Source organism: Erinaceus europaeus, chromosome 4 (assembly GCF_950295315.1).
Source record: "Erinaceus europaeus chromosome 4, mEriEur2.1, whole genome shotgun sequence".
Classification (NCBI taxonomy): Eukaryota; Metazoa; Chordata; class Mammalia; order Eulipotyphla; family Erinaceidae; genus Erinaceus; species Erinaceus europaeus.
Genome location: NC_080165.1, coordinates 118,929,854 through 118,950,279, shown reverse-complemented (window position 1 = coordinate 118,950,279; position 20,426 = coordinate 118,929,854). Strand labels below are relative to the sequence as shown.

Here is a 20,426-nt window from a genome sequence, read left to right as displayed (position 1 = left end):
GGTTCCTGAAGTTGTTCTAGTCCTGCCTTGTTGCAGTCCCCAGTGGTCTCCTTTGGTATTCCTAGTTAACCCAGGAGAGGAGAGGAGAGGATATAAATATATTTTAATAAACTCTTAGTTTTCACTGTAAAAGTATTTATTCTCCATCAGATATACACCAAGATATTTTATATTTTTGGAGTAACTATATATGAAATTATTTCCCCATTTTCCCCTTTTCTCATAATCATTGTTTGTGTATACATTAATACCTTAGACTTAGGTATGTTGGTTTTGTACTCTGCCACTTTTCTGAACTTGCTAATTATTTAGAGTAGCATTTTGGTGGTATATTTGAGTTCTCTATGTATCTTGTCATTTTATCTGCAAGTACGAATAGCTTAACTTCTCTTCTCTTAATGTGGATGCCTTTAATATCTTTTTCTTGCTTAATTGCTCTTTCTAGGACTAAAAAGACTATATTATTAACAGTGGGAGTCAAAGTGGAGACTCACTGCTCTTTAATTAAACTATCTCTATCCGTTCCTTTCCCCCTTTGTGTTTTATTGTTTTGTATTGTTTCAGTTTTATTGTTTATCATCTTTCTCTGAGTTTTGTGCTCCTATTTCTTTTCTTGAGGAACTCTTTTCAATAGTTTTTGTAAGACAAAGTCTGGTGATGACAAACTATTAGTTTATTAATGAATTAATTTATTTATATTTTTATATATTTTACCAGACCATTATTTAGTTCTGGCTTATGTTAGTCCTAGTGGTTGAACCTAGGAGCTTTGATGCCCCCAGGCATAAAAGCCTTTTGCATGACCATTATGCTATCTCCCTAGCCTTTATAATTTTTTATCAGTGATTCCATAATACTTTATAAGATCTTAAGACTAGAAGGCTATAGTTCTACCCACCCACCACTATAGTCCTTTTTTTCCTGTGCCCTCTTCTCCTCCCACTTCACTCCACAAAGATAATGACAATAATTTTCACAAAACAGTTCTACTACTATATTTTTCCCTATTTAACAAGCTTGTGTGTTCTAGTTCTTTTTTACTGTATACATGAGAAAAAGCACCCATGAGTTGTCTTTCAGAGAAATGCAGGTCATTTGGTAACATATATAAACTATAGCAACATTAGTTTGTGTCACTGAACACAAATACCAAATTAAAGAACCAAAAGGTGTTATGTATGTTAAAAATTATAAGGAAAACATATAGAAAATATTAAAAATCACCAGAAAGAAAATGACATAATTTAACAAGACATAGTTGACTGCATACATATAAATGTATTACACATAAAGAACTATATAAATTTATATACAAATGTATATAAATACACAGAAGAGTGTCTTTTTAAAACTGTTCTCCTTTCACCATTCTTTGCTTGAGAATCCTCTATCTTTTCTTCCTCTTTTGTAACTTAAAATCTCAGTTTTTATATCTATATTCATAGACAACCTTTCACTTCTGATGTTGGACACTCTTCAGTGTACAGAAAAGATCCCATTCCCCATATGTTACACATATCTAAACTAAAACACCTGGAAATGAGAGAGGCATGCCCAAAACTTTATCTATATAAATAACTGAACATGTCTTATAAAATTGATTTCTCAAAAAATATTTAGAATATAACAGAACACTGGTATTAGGGACCAGGAGATATCTCACCAGGTAGAGTGTACACTTTGCCTGAAGATCTGATTTTGAAACTTTGGCCAACACATTTTCATCTAGTGAAAAATCAGGTATGAAAGGTAAGCTTCACAAGTGGCATAACAGAGCTGCAGTGTTTCTCTCTGTCTCTGTCTTTCACCTGCTATCTGAAAAAGAAAAATGCAGAAGCAGTGATATCTAATACACATGAAGTCCCAGTGAATCTTGGAGGAAGAAGAAGGAGGAGGAGGCAATTGAGGAGGAAGAGAAAGAGGAGGAGGAGGGGGAGAAGAGGAGGTAGAACAAGAGAAAGAAGAAGGAGGAGGAGGAGGTGGAAAACAAGAAGAAGAAAGAGAAGGAGAAGGAAAAGAGGAGGAGGAGGAGGAAGAAAAAGGAGGAGGAGGAGGAGGAGAAGAAATAAAAATACATTGAAGAGCATGGGTTTAAGAGTGCTTTGGGGGGTGATTAATGGTTTACAGTAAATATAGTTGTTTGTACCTGTGTGAAATTTCTCAGTTTTCTGTAAAACATTTTCACCCCCAGCCTAAGTCTCTACTGTCATGCACCAGGACCTGAAAGCCTTCTATCCCATCAAGAGTGTTAACTTTTTTTTTAAGTGGGGGTCAGACAGTGAAATGTGTTAATACTGGTGGCTACGACACTCTATAATGTGAAAATAAAATGAGAAAGCAACTTTATTATTTAAATTTCAATTAATTTATTTATTACAAGAGCACTGCAAAGGTCTGGATTATAGTGGTGCTGGAACTGAACCTGGAACCTTGAGACCTCTGTCATGAAAATCTTTTTGTTGTAATCATTATGCTATCTCCTCAGCACTCATATGGGAAGAGTTTTGAATCTTTTAAAAAAAAAACTGAATAATATTTTGCTTCATTTTTAGTATTCCAATATACCAAGAATGGATTTTTTTTTCAGAGAAAGTTATCATCATTACCCATTATTCATTGTTCCTATTTGACTTCACACACGGGAACATAAAGTTCTGTCACCTGGAACCAGAAGGTTTAGTGAGAATTCAAAGCCCTTATACAAACAAATGATGAGGAAGGTATGTTTCCAGTGACATTGTCTCCAAAGAAGGAAAAAGATCCTTTCTTCTAACTCTGATAGTCAAAATATTTCTGAAATTCTGCTGCAACTAAATGCTATGTTGTTTTCTTAAAATGCTTCATGTTATATTTCATCAATTGCCTATTGTCCTCAATGTTAAACTTTCTGGTTACTGGTAGCTAGTGAAATTACAAAATGTATTCTTACCAGCAGAAAAAAAGTCAAATATGGACACTCTCTGTTTATAACCTATCTCTGAAAAATAATCCAACAAGATAGTCACATCTGAATTGAGAGTAAAGGAAAGTTCTAAGTTTAAGGCTAGCTAAATAAGGAAAAGACATAATAACTAGTTAAATTTAATACAAAGATTATAAGAAAAACTTCCTTAATAAACAGTGTTGACATTGATCTTCCAAATTCACACCTTGCACTACAGGGACTCTATCCAGGGATTTTTCTCACTAATGATACATATTTATCTGGAAGAACTAACATGCTTTAAGCAGTTATGACAGTCACACAACACCTAGATAAAGCTAAGAGTAGATAGACTTTCAGTGGTATAATTATCTCCTATATGAGTGCCTATTGTAAAGAACTTCAGGTGAAAATTTAGATTCATTATGTCTATTTATAAAAAAATATGAGTTTTTTTTATCAAATAAAGGGAACTAGACATTAGTAGAAATTAACTCTCAGTGACCTTATACAGTACAATTTTGTTAGAGCTTATTTTGTTCTGAGAATATCTGAAGTTTATACTAAAAATGGGAAATTTAAAAAAATTTAACAAAAAATCATTTAAAATATCTAATGATAATTTGAAGCTTATTAGTGTCTTTGCTCTTTTTGTAGAGGGGTCTGGAAATTGACATCCTAGGTCATTTTTGCCATAATCAAGAAGAACAGATTCTCTAGATGAGTATAGCAGCATGATGAACAGCAACTTGTCAACTCCTGCAGATCTGCAACTCTGCTATGAGAATGTGAATGGATCCTGCCTAAAGTTGCCCTACTCTCCTGGACCCAGGATGATTCTGTATGCTGTGTTTGGATTGGGAGCGGTGCTGGCTGTGTTTGGGAACTTCCTAGTGATGATTTCAATCCTTCATTTCAAGCAGTTGCATTCTCCAACCAATTTTCTCATTGCTTCTCTGGCCTGTGCTGACTTTCTGGTGGGTGTGACCGTGATGCCCTTCAGCATGGTCAGGTCTATAGAAAGCTGCTGGTACTTTGGGAGAAGTTTCTGTACTTTCCATACCTGCTGTGACGTGGCATTTTGCTATTCTTCTCTCTTCCACTTGTGTTTTATCTCCATTGACAGATACATTGCTGTTACAGACCCGCTGGTGTACCCTACCAAGTTCACAGTGTCTGTGTCAGGGATGTGCATTGGTACCTCCTGGATCCTGCCCCTTGTGTACAGTGGTGGTGTATTCTACACTGGTGTCTATGATGATGGACTAGAGGAATTATCTAACGCTGTTAATTGTGTAGGAGGTTGTCAGACAGTTGTAAATAAAAACTGGGTATTGATAGATTTTTTAGCCTTCCTTATACCATCTCTTATTATGATAGTTCTGTATAGCAATATTTTTCTTGTGGCTAGACAGCAGGCTAAGAAGATTGAAAATATTGGCAGTAAAGCAGAATCATCATCAGACAGTTATAAATCCAGAGTGGCCAGGAGAGAAAGAAAAGCTGCTAAAACTCTGGGGATCACAGTGATAGCGTTTATGATTTCCTGGTTACCATATAGTATTGATTCATTAATTGATGCTTTTATGGGCTTCATAACCCCTGCCTATATATATGAGATTTGTGTTTGGTGTGCTTATTATAACTCAGCCATGAACCCTTTGATTTATGCTCTATTCTACCCATGGTTTAGAAAAGCCATAAAAGTTATTATGAGTGGCATGGTTTGCAAGGATAGTTCAGCAACCATGAATTTGTCCACTGAATAAACAACAGTTGGACTGAAAAAGCTGAAAGTCTTTTGAAAATCCATTTAAATAATTTTCATTGAAATGATTTCATTTTCAATGAAATGAGTTCTTTTAAAAATTCAAGACTATTTAAAAAAGAAAAACTAAACAATTTTTATTTACTTATTAATTTTAATTTTATTAGTGACTTAATTTTGATTTATAAAATTATAATATAACAAGGGTATAATTCTGCACCATTTCCACCACCAGAGTTCTGTATCTCCAATCCCTCTATTGGAAGCTACAGTAATTCTCCCAAGATTTCAGATATGTATTGACTATTATTTCTACAACTGTCTGTTTATATTTGTATATATTTGCCCATTTAAAAAAAATTTCTGGGAGTCCGGCGGTAGTGCAGAGGGTTAAGCGCATGTGGCGCAAAGCGCAAGGACCTAAGGATCCCAGTAGAAGTCCCTGGCTCCCCACCTGCAGGGGAGTTGCTTCACAAGAGGTGAAGCAGATCTGCAGGTGTCTATCTTTCTCTCCCCCTCTCTGTCTTCCCCTCCTCTCTCCATTTCTCTCTGTCCTATCCAAAAAAAAAAAAATGTCTTTATTGTGGGATTAATGGTTTACAGTTGACAGTAAAATACAATAGTTTGTACATATATAACATTTCCACATAACAATTCAGCCCCCACTAGGTCCTCTTCTGCCATTATGTTCCAGGACCTGAACCCCCCACCCCAACCCTAGAATCTTTTACATTTATGTAATACACCAAATCCAGTCTGATATATTTGCCTTTTTTTTTTCCTGTGGTCTTCTCTTCCTTTCCAAGATACCATAGATACCTAGGAGAATACAATTTAGGGAAAAGTAGGTTATCACTGTTTTATATGTTGTTACTAGCATTGTTATAAATTACTTCTAGACATTAATAAAATTCCTATTATATTTTCTCATTTAATCTTCATAAGGCACTTTTGCTAGTAGGAACAAATAGGCTAAAATGATTGAAATTATAAATAGAAAATATTATAGAAACTTGAAAGACCAGAATGCTAAGAAAAACTGATAAACCTTAGATATGACAGTGTAGCATTTTTAATTTTATGATGACCCTATATAGTTAATTTGTTCACTGATTTGAGAAGTTATAACATTTTAAACACCATGATTTTATAAGACATTTTACTGATTGCTTACTATAACTCTGCTCTACATGTTTTTTTTTTTTTTCTTAGAGGCCAGTGACTCACCCAGTACACTGTACACGTTACTATTCAAAGGACCCAGTTGAAACCTCTGGTTCCAACCTGTAATGAAGCAGTACTACAAGTGTTTCTCTTTCTCTTTCCCACTCTCTTCCTATTTATTTCTGTCTCTGTAAGAAAAAGAAGGGGGCTGGGTGGTGAAGCACTCAGTTTAGAGCACATATTACCATGCTCAGGGGCTGGGTTTGAGCTCCCACTCCTCGGGAGCAGTGAAGCAGGTTTGCAGGTCTTTCTTTCTCCCTCCTCTATCTCAATATCTTTCTGTCCTGTCACATAAAGTAAGAAAAAGATAAAGTAAAAGAAAACATAACTTCTAGGAGCAGTGAATTCATATTGATGTCACTGAGCCCCAGTGATAACCCTGGTCACAAGAAAAAAGAAAAAAAGAAAGAGAGAGAAAAAAAGGAAAGACAAGGAAGAAAAAGAACCAGTGGACACATCATGTAGCCACTGATCCTCAGCTATGTATATCCATATATCTATATCTATATCTATATCTATATCTATATCTATATCTATATCTATATCTATATCTATATCTATCTATCTATCTATCTATCTATCTATATATATATATATATATATTTCTTTTGTATTGGCTTCTTCCTTTATCTAAGCTTACTTTTTCAGATGGAAAGGTAGAGGCAGGAAGACATAGAGAAAAACACCACTCAGGGAAATTTCCTCCAACATGTTAGGGGCTGGACTTGAACCTGGGTGGTGCTCATGGCAAAGTAAGTGCTCTATATGTGAGCTATTTTATTGGTTCACTGCTCTGAAACTATTGATTTATGATCTGTTTTATTCCTATTCTAGGAGATTATCTTAAGTGTCCAAGTACAAAAAGAAAGGTCACCAACCATTTTTTTGTTGTTGTTCAACCTTTCATCAAATTTAGATTTTCTTTTTCTCTCTTTTGTTTTCTACCAGAGCACTAATCAGCTCTAGTTTATGGTGGTGCAGGGGATTGAACCTGGGGCTTTGGAACCTCAGACATAAAAGTCTATTTGTGTAACCATTATGCTATCTACCTTCACGCCTGATTTAATTTCTAATGTTCAAATTTTAAATTGGTGGTTGGAAAAAATGAAGAATCAATATTCTGATATATTGGGAAGATCCCAGTGATAATATAAAATAGTGCTTCTCACTTAATGTATGCAGAGCATGAAAATGAAAATTTAAATTGGGGTGGGGGCTGATACTACCTCAGATTCAGTAGAAAAATGCTTTGTGATTTCTACCTTCATAGAAAACATCTTTCAACATTTGATAGAAATGTATTTACTAAATAATGACTGACACAGGTTTCTGTTGTCTAGTTTCATCATATATGTGTATTCCTTTTCCCTGCTCTGTCGACTTCAGTCTGACGCTCCCCAAATGAGCTATTTCGGCAGGCCAATTTCTTTCTTCTTCTAGAACTTCCATACCTCTTTTTACCTTTTCTACTAGGCTTAACATTTTTTTTCATGTTCATGGGGTCTTTGTTTCATGTCCACAGTAAAATGTCATTCTCTGTGTTTCTGTGGATTTGGTTTATTTGTTTTCATTTTGAGAAGTTTGTTGATGAAATCTGGTCTTTGTGATCCTAATAATTTCTAATGTACATGTATGTACATGTACAATCATACATTCATAGGTAATTTAATTCTGAAGACATGACTCATTTTCTATCTGTAATATGTTTTGTAACCACATGAACAACCAAAAGCAAAGACGATTTCTACCCTGTGATCCTTCTATGTGATGGCTTTCTCATCCCATGAAGCTTGTTCTTTTATCCTCCAGTCATGAGGGAGGCAATATTCTGTTACATTTTTCTCTAGAAATGCCATGCAAAATTATATCTCATTCTTAATAAAACTAGTACAATATCTTGATCTATGGGAACACGATAGGTAATTTTTAATAAATGATGATGTGGCATTACTTTCTTCTGAAACCTATTTGTTAACTTCTTGCTTTATGTATTTGATGAAATAAAAACTGACTTATTTTAGGTTAAAAATCGGAAACTTCTAGTTGTAGGATAAACAAATACTAGTGATGTAATATACAACATAATGATTTTATTAACAGTGTTATGTGGTGTATAGTAAATAAATGAAGAATGTATCGTATCCTAAGAGTTTTCATAACAATGAGAGAATATCTTAGCTTTATTTTTATTGTATCTATATAAGTTGGCAGATATTAGCTGAAGCTATTGTAGTAATCATTTCACTCTATCTTCAGAACAAACCATCATGTTCTATGACTTAAGCTTATACGTAAGATGCATCAGTAATTTCTCAATAAAAATAAAAATTGACTAAATATATAAATTTGACAGATTTTCATTTGGTGGGCTCATAATAGAAAACCTACAAGTGTTCACACAAAGAATCAAAAAAATTAAGCATCCAAAGAAAACAAAGCCAGGGCTGGGAGATATCACCAAGAACAACACCATAGACTTTCATACTGAAGGCACTAAGGTTCTTACATACAGTTTCTGGAACCACCATAAACCAGAGATAAACAGTTCTCTGGTAAACAACAACAACAATAATAATAACAAATTTTATTTAATTAAAAAAGTTAAAGGGTAGGAAAAATAGTGTATCTGGAATAGTGTGCCTTTTTTGTTATGTGTGTGACTCAGGTTATAGCCTGGATGCCCATAGCTTTGGTGTTGTGGTGTCTTTCCCTTTCTTTTTTTAAAATTTTTTTATTTATATTATGCCGGACTAGCTTCGAGGGCAGGAGACAGATGACCAGGGACTCATGGCTGAGTGGTACACAGATCAATCTTTATTCATGTGGAATGCAGCACAATCTAAGCCATCTAAACTATCCATAATCACAATCCTGTCCTTATATATATACTTGCCAAGTAGGGTGGAAAAAGGATGTGATGTAGAGAGGGTGGAGCGAAAAGTGACTGGTGCAAATCAGAGTGTACTATGAGAGGGGGCGGAGCAAAAAGACATCATGAACCAGTGGGGATTAAGCCTATGCCCTGTAGGCAGGGTGGTGCTTAGTTAACAGTGGTTATGTAAATAGAATACAGTGTTAAGCAGGGCGGATTAAACCAATGAAACAGAAGGGATCTTAGAAGCATACCAACAATAAGACATTAACAAAATCATAGAATAAGAGAGGTACAACTCCACACAATTCCCACCACCAGAACTCTGTATCTCATCCCCTCCCCTGATAGCATTCCTATTCTTTATCCCTCTGGGAGTATGGACCCAAGGTCATTGTGGGATGTGTCTGGCTTCTGTAATTGCTTCCCCACTGAACATGGGCGTTGACTGGTCAATCCATACTCCCAGACTGCCTCTCTCTTTCCCTAGTAGGGTGGGTCTCTGGGGAAGCAGAGCTCCAGGACACATTGGTGGGGTCTTCAGTCCAGGGAAATCTGGTCAGCATCATGCTAGCATCTGGAACCTGGTGGCTGAAAAGAGAGTTAAAATACAAAGCCATACAAATTGTTGAACAATCATTGGCCTAAAGGCTGGAATAGTACAGACGAAGTGTTGAGGGGTCCTCCATTTTGTAGATAGATAGTAAGCATATTTTAGTTCTATTCCAAAGGGCCTGTAGCTATACTATTTTTTTTTCTCTGATCCTGAAATCTGAAATGCAGGTGGATCCAAGTTATTGTTTGGGGAGGTGATGTTATGGCTGGAAAAGGGACAGAAAGCTGGATCAGGGAAGAGAGTAGCTCCCTAATATGGGGAAGGGGTATATATACTGTTGACTATAAACCCCATCGATTTGATTTGGTCTGGGGCTCATATTCAGCTTAGGAGCCTATGTGACCTCTGTGTCCCTGTAGATCTGAGATCACATTCTGTGGTCATGAGTAGGAACATTCCATGCTGCCCCAATATCGACCCATCTTCCTCAGGTGTAGCATAAAGTATGTTGTCCGCCTTCCCTTAGGAGGATCGAACATTCTCAACCATTATTGATCCAAATTGAGGGCAAGGTCTTATGTGGGGCCTACAAAGGGGTTTATTTTGTTGTTCCTGATAGAAATGACCAGTAACAATGGAGAGAGGGATTTATTCGAGGTCCCATCATATCTGTTTGGGATTCTCAGGACTCCCCGAGTAGGGCCCCAGCTCATAGGGGTGGCCTGATAGTGACTAAAGAGTCATCATTAAAGTATGCCAGTCTCTTGCCCTTATTCAGCTTTTGCAGTCCTTGCTTTGATAAGGTTAACTTTGGAATGAGTGAGAGAACTGTAATAGGAAGTAGGTGAGGAGAGTAAGTCTAATTAGATACTATTTCATTAGGAACTTTATACTGACTCATTGCAGACTATTATGTACTTTTGCTTTCAGGTATATAGGTTGCCCTAGTTTATGGATACGTGTGATCATATGCTCTCTCTCACGGGACCTGGTCTATATCTAGGTATTGGGACTTTGTTAGGAAGTGAACCGCCTGGAATGGAATTAGAGAATACTATGAAAGGAAAGGTCTCACCTGAATAATGAAGCTGAAGGGCTGACATTCCATGCCTGAAGTCTCTGGACACAGTCTGAAGTAAAGCTTGCTGAGATGGTACTCATTGTATTGATTAGTTTGGGATTGGCAGATGCGATATTATTTGGTATGAATTGAGAAGGAGCATGCAGGAAATTCTTCCCACCCTGAGGTTCCAGGATTTGGGGAAATATAGGCTCTATGGTGGAGATGTGAGGTTCCTGCTGTCTTAGGGCTCAAGAAGACAATAGATAGTTATTGTTATAATCACATTATTTGGTAATTGGGTTAACTTTGAAAAATCCCTTTGTTAGGATTTACTGTATAATACCCAACATCACCATAATTTATATCCTTTGACATTATTTGTATATAGCTCTGCCACTGGTTGCTTCTGTTCTTCCTGGTCTAGACTTTTGAGAGAGTCAACATATCAAAGACTCAGCCTGTGGGGTGGGGGTGGGAGTGGGGGGTGGGATGGGACACATTCTTTTGGTGATGGGAATGGTGTTTATGTATACACCTATTAAATTGTAGTAATATAAATAGCTATTTAATTAATATGAGAGGGGGAAAAATTGATTGCATGTCTAACAAAGGGACTTTTCAAAGTTAACCCAATTACCAAATAATGTGATGATAACATTAACTATCCATTGTCTTTTTGAACCCTAAGACAACAGGAACCTCACATCTCTACTATAGAGCCTGTATTTCCCCCAGTCCTGGAACCTTAGCATAGGGCCCATTTTCCCACATGCCTCTCCCAATCCATATCAAATAATATTGCATCAGCCGATTGCAACCTAATCAACACAGCGATTGCCCCCTCAACATGCTTCAGCTCAGACTGTGTCCAGAGACTTCACATGTGGAATGACAACCCTTCAGCTTCATTACTCAGGTGAGACCTTTCCTTTCATTGTATTCTCTAATTCCATTCCAGGTGGTTCACTTTCTAACAAAGTCCCAAAACCTAGATATAGACCAGATTCTGTGAGAGAGAGCATATGTTCACAAGTATCCATAAACTAGTGCAAAATATATACCTGAAAGCAAAAGTACACTTGAGTTTGCAGTGAGTACCCCCCAACACTTCCTCTCCACTATTCCAACCTTTGGGTCCATGATTACTCAACAATTTGTTTGGCTTTGTATGTTAACTCTCTTTTCAGCCACCAGGTTCCAGATGCCATCAGGATGCCGGCCAGGCTTCCCTGGACTGAAGACCCCACCAATGTGTCCTGGAGCTCCGCTTCCCCAGAGACCCACCTTACTAGGGAAAGAGAGAGGCAGTCTGGGAGTATGGATCGACCAGTCAACGCCCATGTTCAGCAGGGAAGCAATTACAGAAGCCAGACCTCCCACCTTCTGCAACCCACAAGGACCCTGGGTCCATGCTCCCAGAGGGATAGAGAATGGGAAAGCTATTGGGGAGGGGATGGAATATGGAGATTGGGTGGTGGGAATTGTGTGGAGTTGTACCCCCCATTCTATGATTTTGTTAATGTCTCCTTTCTTAAATAAATAAATTAATTTTAAAAAAGTTTGAGACATTAAATTTTTCCCCTCTTATATTAATTAGTGATTTATATGACTACAAATTAATAGGCGTGTACATAAACATCATTCTCACCACCAAAAGACTGTGTCCCATCCCACCCTCCCACCTACCCAGCCACCCCAGGAAGCTGAATATCCACCCTCACCCTCAACCCAGGGTTTTTACTTTGGTGCCCTACTCCAGATTTAGTCAAATTCTACTTTTAGTTTCCCTTTCTGTACTTATTTCTCAACTTCTGTTTATGAGTGGGATCATCCCATACTCATTTTTATTTTTCTGACTTAGCTCACTTAACATAATTCCTTCTAGCTCTGCCCAAGATGGGTCAGAGAAGGTGAGTTTATTGTTGTTAATAGCTGCATAGTATTCCATTGTGTTTATATACCACAGCTTTCTCAGCCACTCATCTGTTGTTGGACACCTAGGTTACTTGAGTGTCTTTCCCTTTCTTACTCTATCTCTGTTTCTCTCTTTCTATTTGAAATGATAGACCTGCATGAGTAGAACCCCAGTGACAAAAAGATAAAGAAAATAAAAGAGATAATCTTGGAAATACCATTGACAAAAGACATGATTAAACAATGGCTATAGTTTGAAAAATGTAAAAGCCTTTTATAAGAGAATAAGAAAAACATAAAAATTCCTTTAAACAAATAGAAGGGAATTTTACAGATAAAACTATAAATAATTGATAGATACATTAAAATGGAGTAAGGATGAGTTAAAATAAATATGCAATGAGTTAAATAAAATTCTACTTGTACAATGGAACTTTGTGACATCATTCAAAAACACTAAGAAGTTCTATTTAAATTGATTTTCAAAAACACCCACAATATATTTTTGCCTGAGTTCAAAACACAGTAAATCAAGACTCTGTGACCCTAACTATAAAGCTGTATATGTAATAAGATCCCTCTCCCTGTATGCACTTATATATGTCTTTTCAAACTCTAATTTTATGTATATTGGCTAGTATATGTGGATAGGGAGGGGATTTTTTTTGTTATTTATCCCTATCATTTTAGTGTTTATGAGAAAAGAAACACATTTAAGTGAATAGTCCAATAAACATTTCTATTCTAACTATAACAGTTAGAATAAAACAGAATTTAGGTTTGCCTGGTAGGGTTATTTTATTTTATTATATATTAATTATTCTAGACTAATCTAATCTATAATGATATATGTTAATTAATATATAACCTAGTGAGTCTAAGTTATAGCTATACTGGGAATATATTCAAACAAAAGTATCCCAGGAATTTCTTTAATGTTGTTGATGTGATTTTAATGCTTTGTCAGAGCAGAATTTTATAATCTTTCAAACTTCCTATTGTTATTTTGCTTTATATGCTGTGTAAATTAGCAAGCCATTCCTCAATTTTTCATTCTTATTTTAGTTCTCCATTTGATTTTGTTTTTCCAAAATTGATAACAGTTATATATGTTACATACACACACACACACACACACACACACACACACACACACATATATATATATATATATATATATATATATATATATATATATGATAAATACAAACTATATGGAAAGTCAATATTCTATGTTAGGAAAGCATACACTAAAGAGTACTTGCATGGTATATAGAATACTATTTATTCAGAAAGACTTTTAAGCCTGAGACTCTGCAGACCCAGGTTCAGTCCTTAACACTATCATAAGCAAGAGCTGAGCAGTGTTCTGTTAATATATATATATTGAGGGGCTGAGCGGGGGCACACCCAGTTAAGCGCACATAGTACCATGCGTAAGGACCAGGGCTCCTGCCCCTGCTCCACACCTGCAAGGGACACTTTACAAGCAGTGAAACAAGTCTGCAAGTGTCTCTTTCTCTTCCTCTCAATCTTTCCCACCCCTCTCAGTTTCTCTCTGACCTAGCCAATTAGAAAGACTAAAAAAAGAAAGGAGAAAAATGGCTGCCAGGAGTGGTGGATTCATAGTACTGGCACTGAGCTCCAGCAATAATGCTGGTGGCAATAATTTTTTTAAGTAATCATTATCTCTTGCACATAGGTTATGAAAATTATGTAATTTAGAGTAGATAAGATAGTTCCTTATAAATGTATATGTTCCTTATAATCATTATTATCAAATTATTTTAACATATTTGTTCATTTTTTATGTACTGCATACCAGATGCACGTAATAAATATTTTAATGAAGCAAACATAAATAGGCAAGTCCCCACACAACCACAGTATTTCTAGGCTGGGGAGTTAGAGCAATGGCGACACAGAGAGCTGATATGTAACAGCATCTAAATTCTATCCAGAAACACTAAAGGTCTGAGATAAGCATAATCATTAAAAAAGGAGGAGGAGGAGGAGGAAGAAAAAGAAAGAAAGAAAGAAAGAAAGAAAGAAAGAAAGAAAGAAAGAAAGGAAGGAAGAAGGAAAAAAGAAAGGAAGAAAGAAAGGAAGAAAGAAAGGAAGGAAGGAAGGAAGGAAGGAAGGAAGGAAGGAAGGAAGGAAGGAAGGAAGGAAGAAAGAAAGAGAAAGGAAGGAAGGAAGGAAGGAAGGAAGGAAGGAAGGAAGGAAGGAAGGAAGGAAGGAAGGAAGGAAAAACAGGGTGGTGGAGATAGTAATATATGTAGAGCAAGAGACTTTAATACCTAAGACATGAAAAGTTTCAGTTTCCATCTCAGGCACCAGATAAACTGAGCAATAGTCAGGTTAAAATTAAAAACTTCTACCTAAATAAATAGAGTAATTCAGTATGAGGATAGTAATTTGGTTCTTTATAACAAAAAGTTTGAATCAATATTGATCTAGGAAGGAAAGTAATAAAATTAGAGGATTTTTCTAATATAATGGAAAGGTTAGTATGAAACAAGAAAAGCAGGTGTGCATTTATTGAACTAGAGGTTAAATTTATTGGAATCAAGAAGCTTTATGGTTATAATATATATATATATATATATATATATATATATATATATGACTTTATATTCTTTAGCTTTAACATGGGATGTTATATTTACTTTGTACATTTCAGAGCAGGGGTAAAATGAGTTCATTGTACTGAAATGACTAAAATAAGTAAAAATTGATGATACTCATTGTAAACTGATCCCATGCTGTTTAGTTGCCTTTAATCACCTATAAAACCAAACTTAACTAATATACTGAAAAAGGTACTATAAAACAAGAGCTTCAAAATGATACATATTACCATGAAAGTATTATAAATCCAATACATTTGTGTGATAAAGCCAGAAATGATGTATAATACATGGTGTTAATGTAAGTCAAGTTATAAATTGAAGTATAACAAAAACTTAAATAGATACTATATTTAATATGTCCTTTAACAGATAAATAACAACTACTGGAAAATAAATGGTAACTAGTTTTTAAAATACTGGTATCTGACCATAAATAATTCTAGAATAGAGTAAAAAATATTTTCATTTCTCATGAAACATTCAGCTCACCTAAAAGTCTTTGTTCTGAGAATAAATCTTCAAAATAACTAGCTGGTAAAATACATAACTAGATCTGTTTCCATATTTTGCTTCAGAACTAAGTTTGTGGGTCTTACGTATCAAAAATGCATTTTTTAAACTCTGTCTTGGCCTCATTTTTGACCCTTCGTTTCAGTTTTATTGATTCTCCTTAATACATTTTTTGTTAAAAGCTTTGCATGTATTGTATAATGGACTTTTTTAGAGCAAGGGATAATTTATATGAATAAAATTCTAAGTAACGTATCTTGAAGATCTTTGCTGTAAACATGCTATACAGAAATAAAAAGCAACACTATTGCAATTTTATGAGCAGACTTACCCTCTGGAAGAAATTTATTTAATAAATGAATACTTTTCATTATGACATAAATTCTCTTTTATAGTAGATCTTTTCAATGACATTATACTTGATCTATTTCACCTGACTGAAATCATATTTGTGAATCTGCAGACCTGAACACCAGACTTACTCCATTGCCCTCTTCATCAAGAAGCCAAACATTCTCCAAATATCTCTTGACTAGATTAAAATTTTATTTTAAAAAATGTTATAATAGAAACAAAGAGCAGTTGAAATGACGACTAACTGAAGAACTTTGAAGTTTAGGGTTTCTAGCATGGCATGTATTAGAATCATGCTCTGTTTCATACCCTCTTTGTTTCTCTTTCTCATCAAATATCTTGACATATAAAAGAACAAGAGAAGATTTACCCAGGGGTTAAACAAATAGAAAGTAATGGAAGACAAGATTTCAAATATCTAGTGTATTAGGCCCTTTATATTTCTTTAAATTCAAGTACACTAGAATGGAAGGAATGTAAACAAAGAAGTGTAATGGAATTTAGAGATAAATAATCAGTCCATGATCACAGTGTAAAATGACAATAATATAATAAAATAAATAAAATCTAGGCATTCCTAACTCAAAGCATGTACTGATTCCATTAAATAAATTTTACTGTTGTTTACCAAACAAAGATGAGCAATAATTTAAGTTTTAAGGTGAAGACAAAGCACAAATCCATTTTTTACATAGAGGGTCTAACATATTTATGATATTTTTTCTTATAGTGAGTCTGTATTTATTCTTTTAATCATAAATGGAACCTAATCAGAAAACAAATATATTCTTGAGGAATTCTCCCTTAAAAATCTACCAGTGGCAATTAATTTGATAGCTTTTCTAAACCAAGGATAAAAGAAAGCATAAATCAAAGGGTTCATTGCTGAGTTATAGTAAGCAAACCAAACAATTATTCCATAAATATATGTAGGAGTGATGAAACCTAAGAAGGCATCGATTATTGAATCAATGAAATAGGGCAACCATGAAACCAGAAATGCTAGCACTGCAATTCCCAGGGTCTTTGCAGCTTTTCTTTCCCTTTTGGCTACTCTGTCTTCGTAATCATCAGATGATCTCTCAGTTTTAGAACTCATGCTTTCAATTTTTCTGGCCTGTTGTTTAACAATCAGGAAAATCTTGGAGTAGACGATTATCATCACTAGTGTGGGGATAATAAATATTAGAAAATTTACCAATACCCAACTTTGATTCACTACAATTTGACAGCCTCCCACACAGGTGAGAGCACTTACTACGTCCTCCAGACCGACTTCATTTGCACCAGTGCCAAAAAGGAAAAAACTATAAATAATGGAGAAGAGCCAAGAGAAAGCAATACACATGCCAGCAACAGACATAGTGAACCTGGTGGGATAGACCAGAGGGTCAGTGACTGCAATGTATCTATCAAGAGAGATGAAACACAGATGGTAGATAGAAGCATAACAGAATGATCCATCAAAACAAGTGTGAAGCATGCAGTAACTCTGCCCAAAGTACCAGCAGCTCTCCACAGACCGCACTGTGCTGAAGGGCATCACAGTCACTCCCACCAAGAAGTCAGCACAAGCCAGAGAGGCAATGAGGAAATTGGCTGGAGAATGGAGCTGCTTGAAATGAAGAATTGAAATCATTACCAAGAGGTTTCCAAATATAGTCAGCACAACTCCAAAGCCAAACACTGCATACAGAATCAGGCGGGGGCCTGGAGAATAGGAAGTTTTGACACAGGATCCATTCACGTTCTCATAGCACAGCTGCACAGCTTCAGGAGGGGGAATGTCACTGCTCATGATGCTGCTTTGATTCAACCCTGAGAATCTGTAATTTTGTGAAGCCAAGATGTCATTCCAATAATGCAAAGTCCTCTAAACTGAGGTAATGTAGCCATAATTCACAGTATGTTCTGTTAATATTGCTTTCTAGTTGCTATTACGTTTTAATTCTTACTTACACATCTTTAGAGCTCTAGTCTTATTAGAATGCATAGTCTCATTAGAAAAATAATTTAATTCCAAAATAGTAAGTGGTTTCACTTTAATTCTTACACAAAATAATGTTGGTAATTAATTTTTTAAAATCTTTCTTTAGGGCTGGTTGATAGCACTCACAGCAGAGTGCCCAAGTTACCACATGCAAGGACTTTGTTCAAACTTCCAGTTCTGTCCTGCAAGGGGAAGCTTTAGCAGAGATGGAGCAATATATTCTGCATGAACTTTTCTCTCTTTCTCTCCCTGTTTATCTCCCTCTTTGTTTGTCTGTCTCTATCATAAAAGAAAGAAAAAGGGGAAAAAATATTACTGTCTGGAGCAATGAAGTCATTGTGCAGGTTCAAAGCTAATTATAGTCCTGTTGGCAAAAGAAAATCTCTTTATTATGTTACTTCATACCTGAGAAATATTTTTCAAAGAGCTATTGTATGATGCAGTTATAAATGCCGTAGTTTATTAGTGAGCCTCTTCTAACTTATCAGAGCTAAGATAATGTCCCAAATATCTTTCACTTCATCTAAATAATTCCAATTAGACAAAGTCATTAAGATTGAATTCCCACAGTGCAAAGTAAAGAAATAAAGATACTTGCTATAGATAATTGTATTTATGAATATCCATCCAATTAATGGTGACAATTGACCTATTTAGAAGTATGTGTCCATAGAGTTTTTGTCCTATAATCCTCTGTAGAACTTGAAAGTCAGTTGTTTAACTTTTATCATTAACGGAGGTAGCATTTTGATTTTTGTAAGGGCCATTTATTTTTAATTCTCGTTTGATCTTCTCAAAGCAGTGTCAAATAAGCTCTTTATTTCATCCGTACTTTTGAGTTAAAAAAGTCATTTCAGTCATACATTAATAATATAAACATGGATATTAAATTTATTTATTTTATTTGACAAGGCAGAGAAAACTTGAGAGGGAGTGGAGACAGAGAGAGAAAAGAGAGAGGGGGAACCTGTAGCATAGCTTCACTGCTCATGATGCTTCACTGTTGCAAGTGGGGAAGAAAGATGTCTAATGTGGATATCTCTATATTATTATTTGTTTTTTAATATTTTCATTTATTTATTATTGAGAGGGGAGGGGAAAATAGAGAGGGAGAAACAGAGAGACACCTGCAGCCCTGCTTGACCACTTGTGTAGCTTTCACCTTACAGTTGGGGACCAGGAGGCTTGAACCTGGGTCCTTGAGCACTTCAGTGTGTGTGCTTAAGCAGATGCGCCACCCCCTGGCCCCACATTATGATGTATTAATTTGTTTTTGGCTTCTGAAAGCTCTAGAACAAAACTTGGCTTGGATTTTTAAATAGATCTTAATTTCTTCGATATTTTTTAAAATTAAGAATGTTAATGCTTTTCAGTGCAGTCATTGACACATGTATAAAATTTCATTATGTATCAGGGCCCCAAATTTTTCTTCCTCCCCTGCCTCTCTCTCCACTCCCAGAGTCCTTTGCTTTGGTGCAGTACACTGTGTCCATTTCATGTTTCACAGCTGAGTAGCATTCCATTGTGTAAACATAGCTTTTTTAGCCATTTACCTGACATTGTACATAAAACAGATTTTTTAATATTTATTTATTTTCCCTTTTTTTGCTCTTGTTGTAGTTATTATTGTTGTTGTTATTGATGTCGTTGTTGTTGGATAGGACAGAGAGAAATGGAGAGAGGAGGGGAAGACAGAGAGGGGGAGAGAAAGAGAGACACCTGCAGACGAGCTTCACCGCCTGTGAAGCAACGCCCCTGCAGGTGGGGAGCTGGGGGCTCAAAATGGGATCCTTAAGCCAGTCCTTGCTATTTGCACCATGTGCACTTAAAGTACCCGCTGTGCTACCGCCCAACTCCCAGAACAGATTTTTCTTTTTTTTTTTAATTGGGGAATTAATGTTTTACATTCAACAGTAAGTACAATAGTTTGTACATGCATAACATTCCCCATTTTTAGACACCACATGTAAAAAAATCACACAATGTGTACTTTTCTGAAATAAGTATATTTCTCTAAACTTAATTTGATTTGTATGGTGCATTTCTTGTTATTGCCAAATGGATTTCCACATTATTATTAACATATGCCACTATGTTAGTAATAGTCAACATTCATTGACAGATGTTAGATTGATGTGTAGTGTCTGCCATTACTAATACTGCTCTGAAAATTCATATGTCCTTTTTTTTTTGCCTCCAGGGTTATCACTGGGGCTCAGTGCCTGCACCATGAATCCACTGCTCCTGAAGGCTCTTTTCCCCCTTTGTTGCCCTTTTTTTTAATTGCTGTGGTTATAATTATTGTTGTTATTGATGTCATTGTTGTTTGATAGGACAGACAGAAATGGAGAGAGGAAGGAAAGACAGAGAGGGCGAGAGAAAGCAGACCTGTTTCACCACTTGTGGACGACCCCCCCTGCAGGTGAGCCGGGATCCCTACTCCTGTCCCTGCACTTCACGCCATGTGCGCTTAACCTACTGCGCTATCATCCAACCCTCCTTGTCCGTCTTTAATAGATACATCTTTCCATGTATCTAAATAAATGTCTAGAAGAAGAAATACTGTTTCATATGAGAAGTGTGTGTTTAATTGTACAAGTAACAATTCTTCCTAAAATG

At 35.8% G+C, this 20,426-nt stretch overlaps 2 protein-coding genes across 2 annotated transcripts; one reads left to right on the top strand and one right to left on the bottom strand.

Annotated features, from left to right (window-relative positions):
- The first annotated feature begins 3,660 nt into the window (after nt 1-3,660).
- On the top strand, nt 3,661-4,692 carry LOC103124635 (trace amine-associated receptor 6). Its single transcript, XM_007535365.2, has one exon. It carries the CDS (start codon nt 3,661-3,663, stop codon nt 4,690-4,692), a length of 1,032 nt encoding a protein of 343 aa, XP_007535427.2.
- Nucleotides 4,693-16,583: 11,891 nt separating this feature from the next.
- On the bottom strand, nt 16,584-17,630 carry LOC103124637 (trace amine-associated receptor 7a-like). The gene has a single exon (XM_007535366.3). The coding sequence runs from the start codon at nt 17,613-17,615 to the stop codon at nt 16,584-16,586; it is 1,032 nt and encodes a 343-aa protein (XP_007535428.2). The 5' UTR covers nt 17,616-17,630.
- Nucleotides 17,631-20,426: the final 2,796 nt, after the last annotated feature.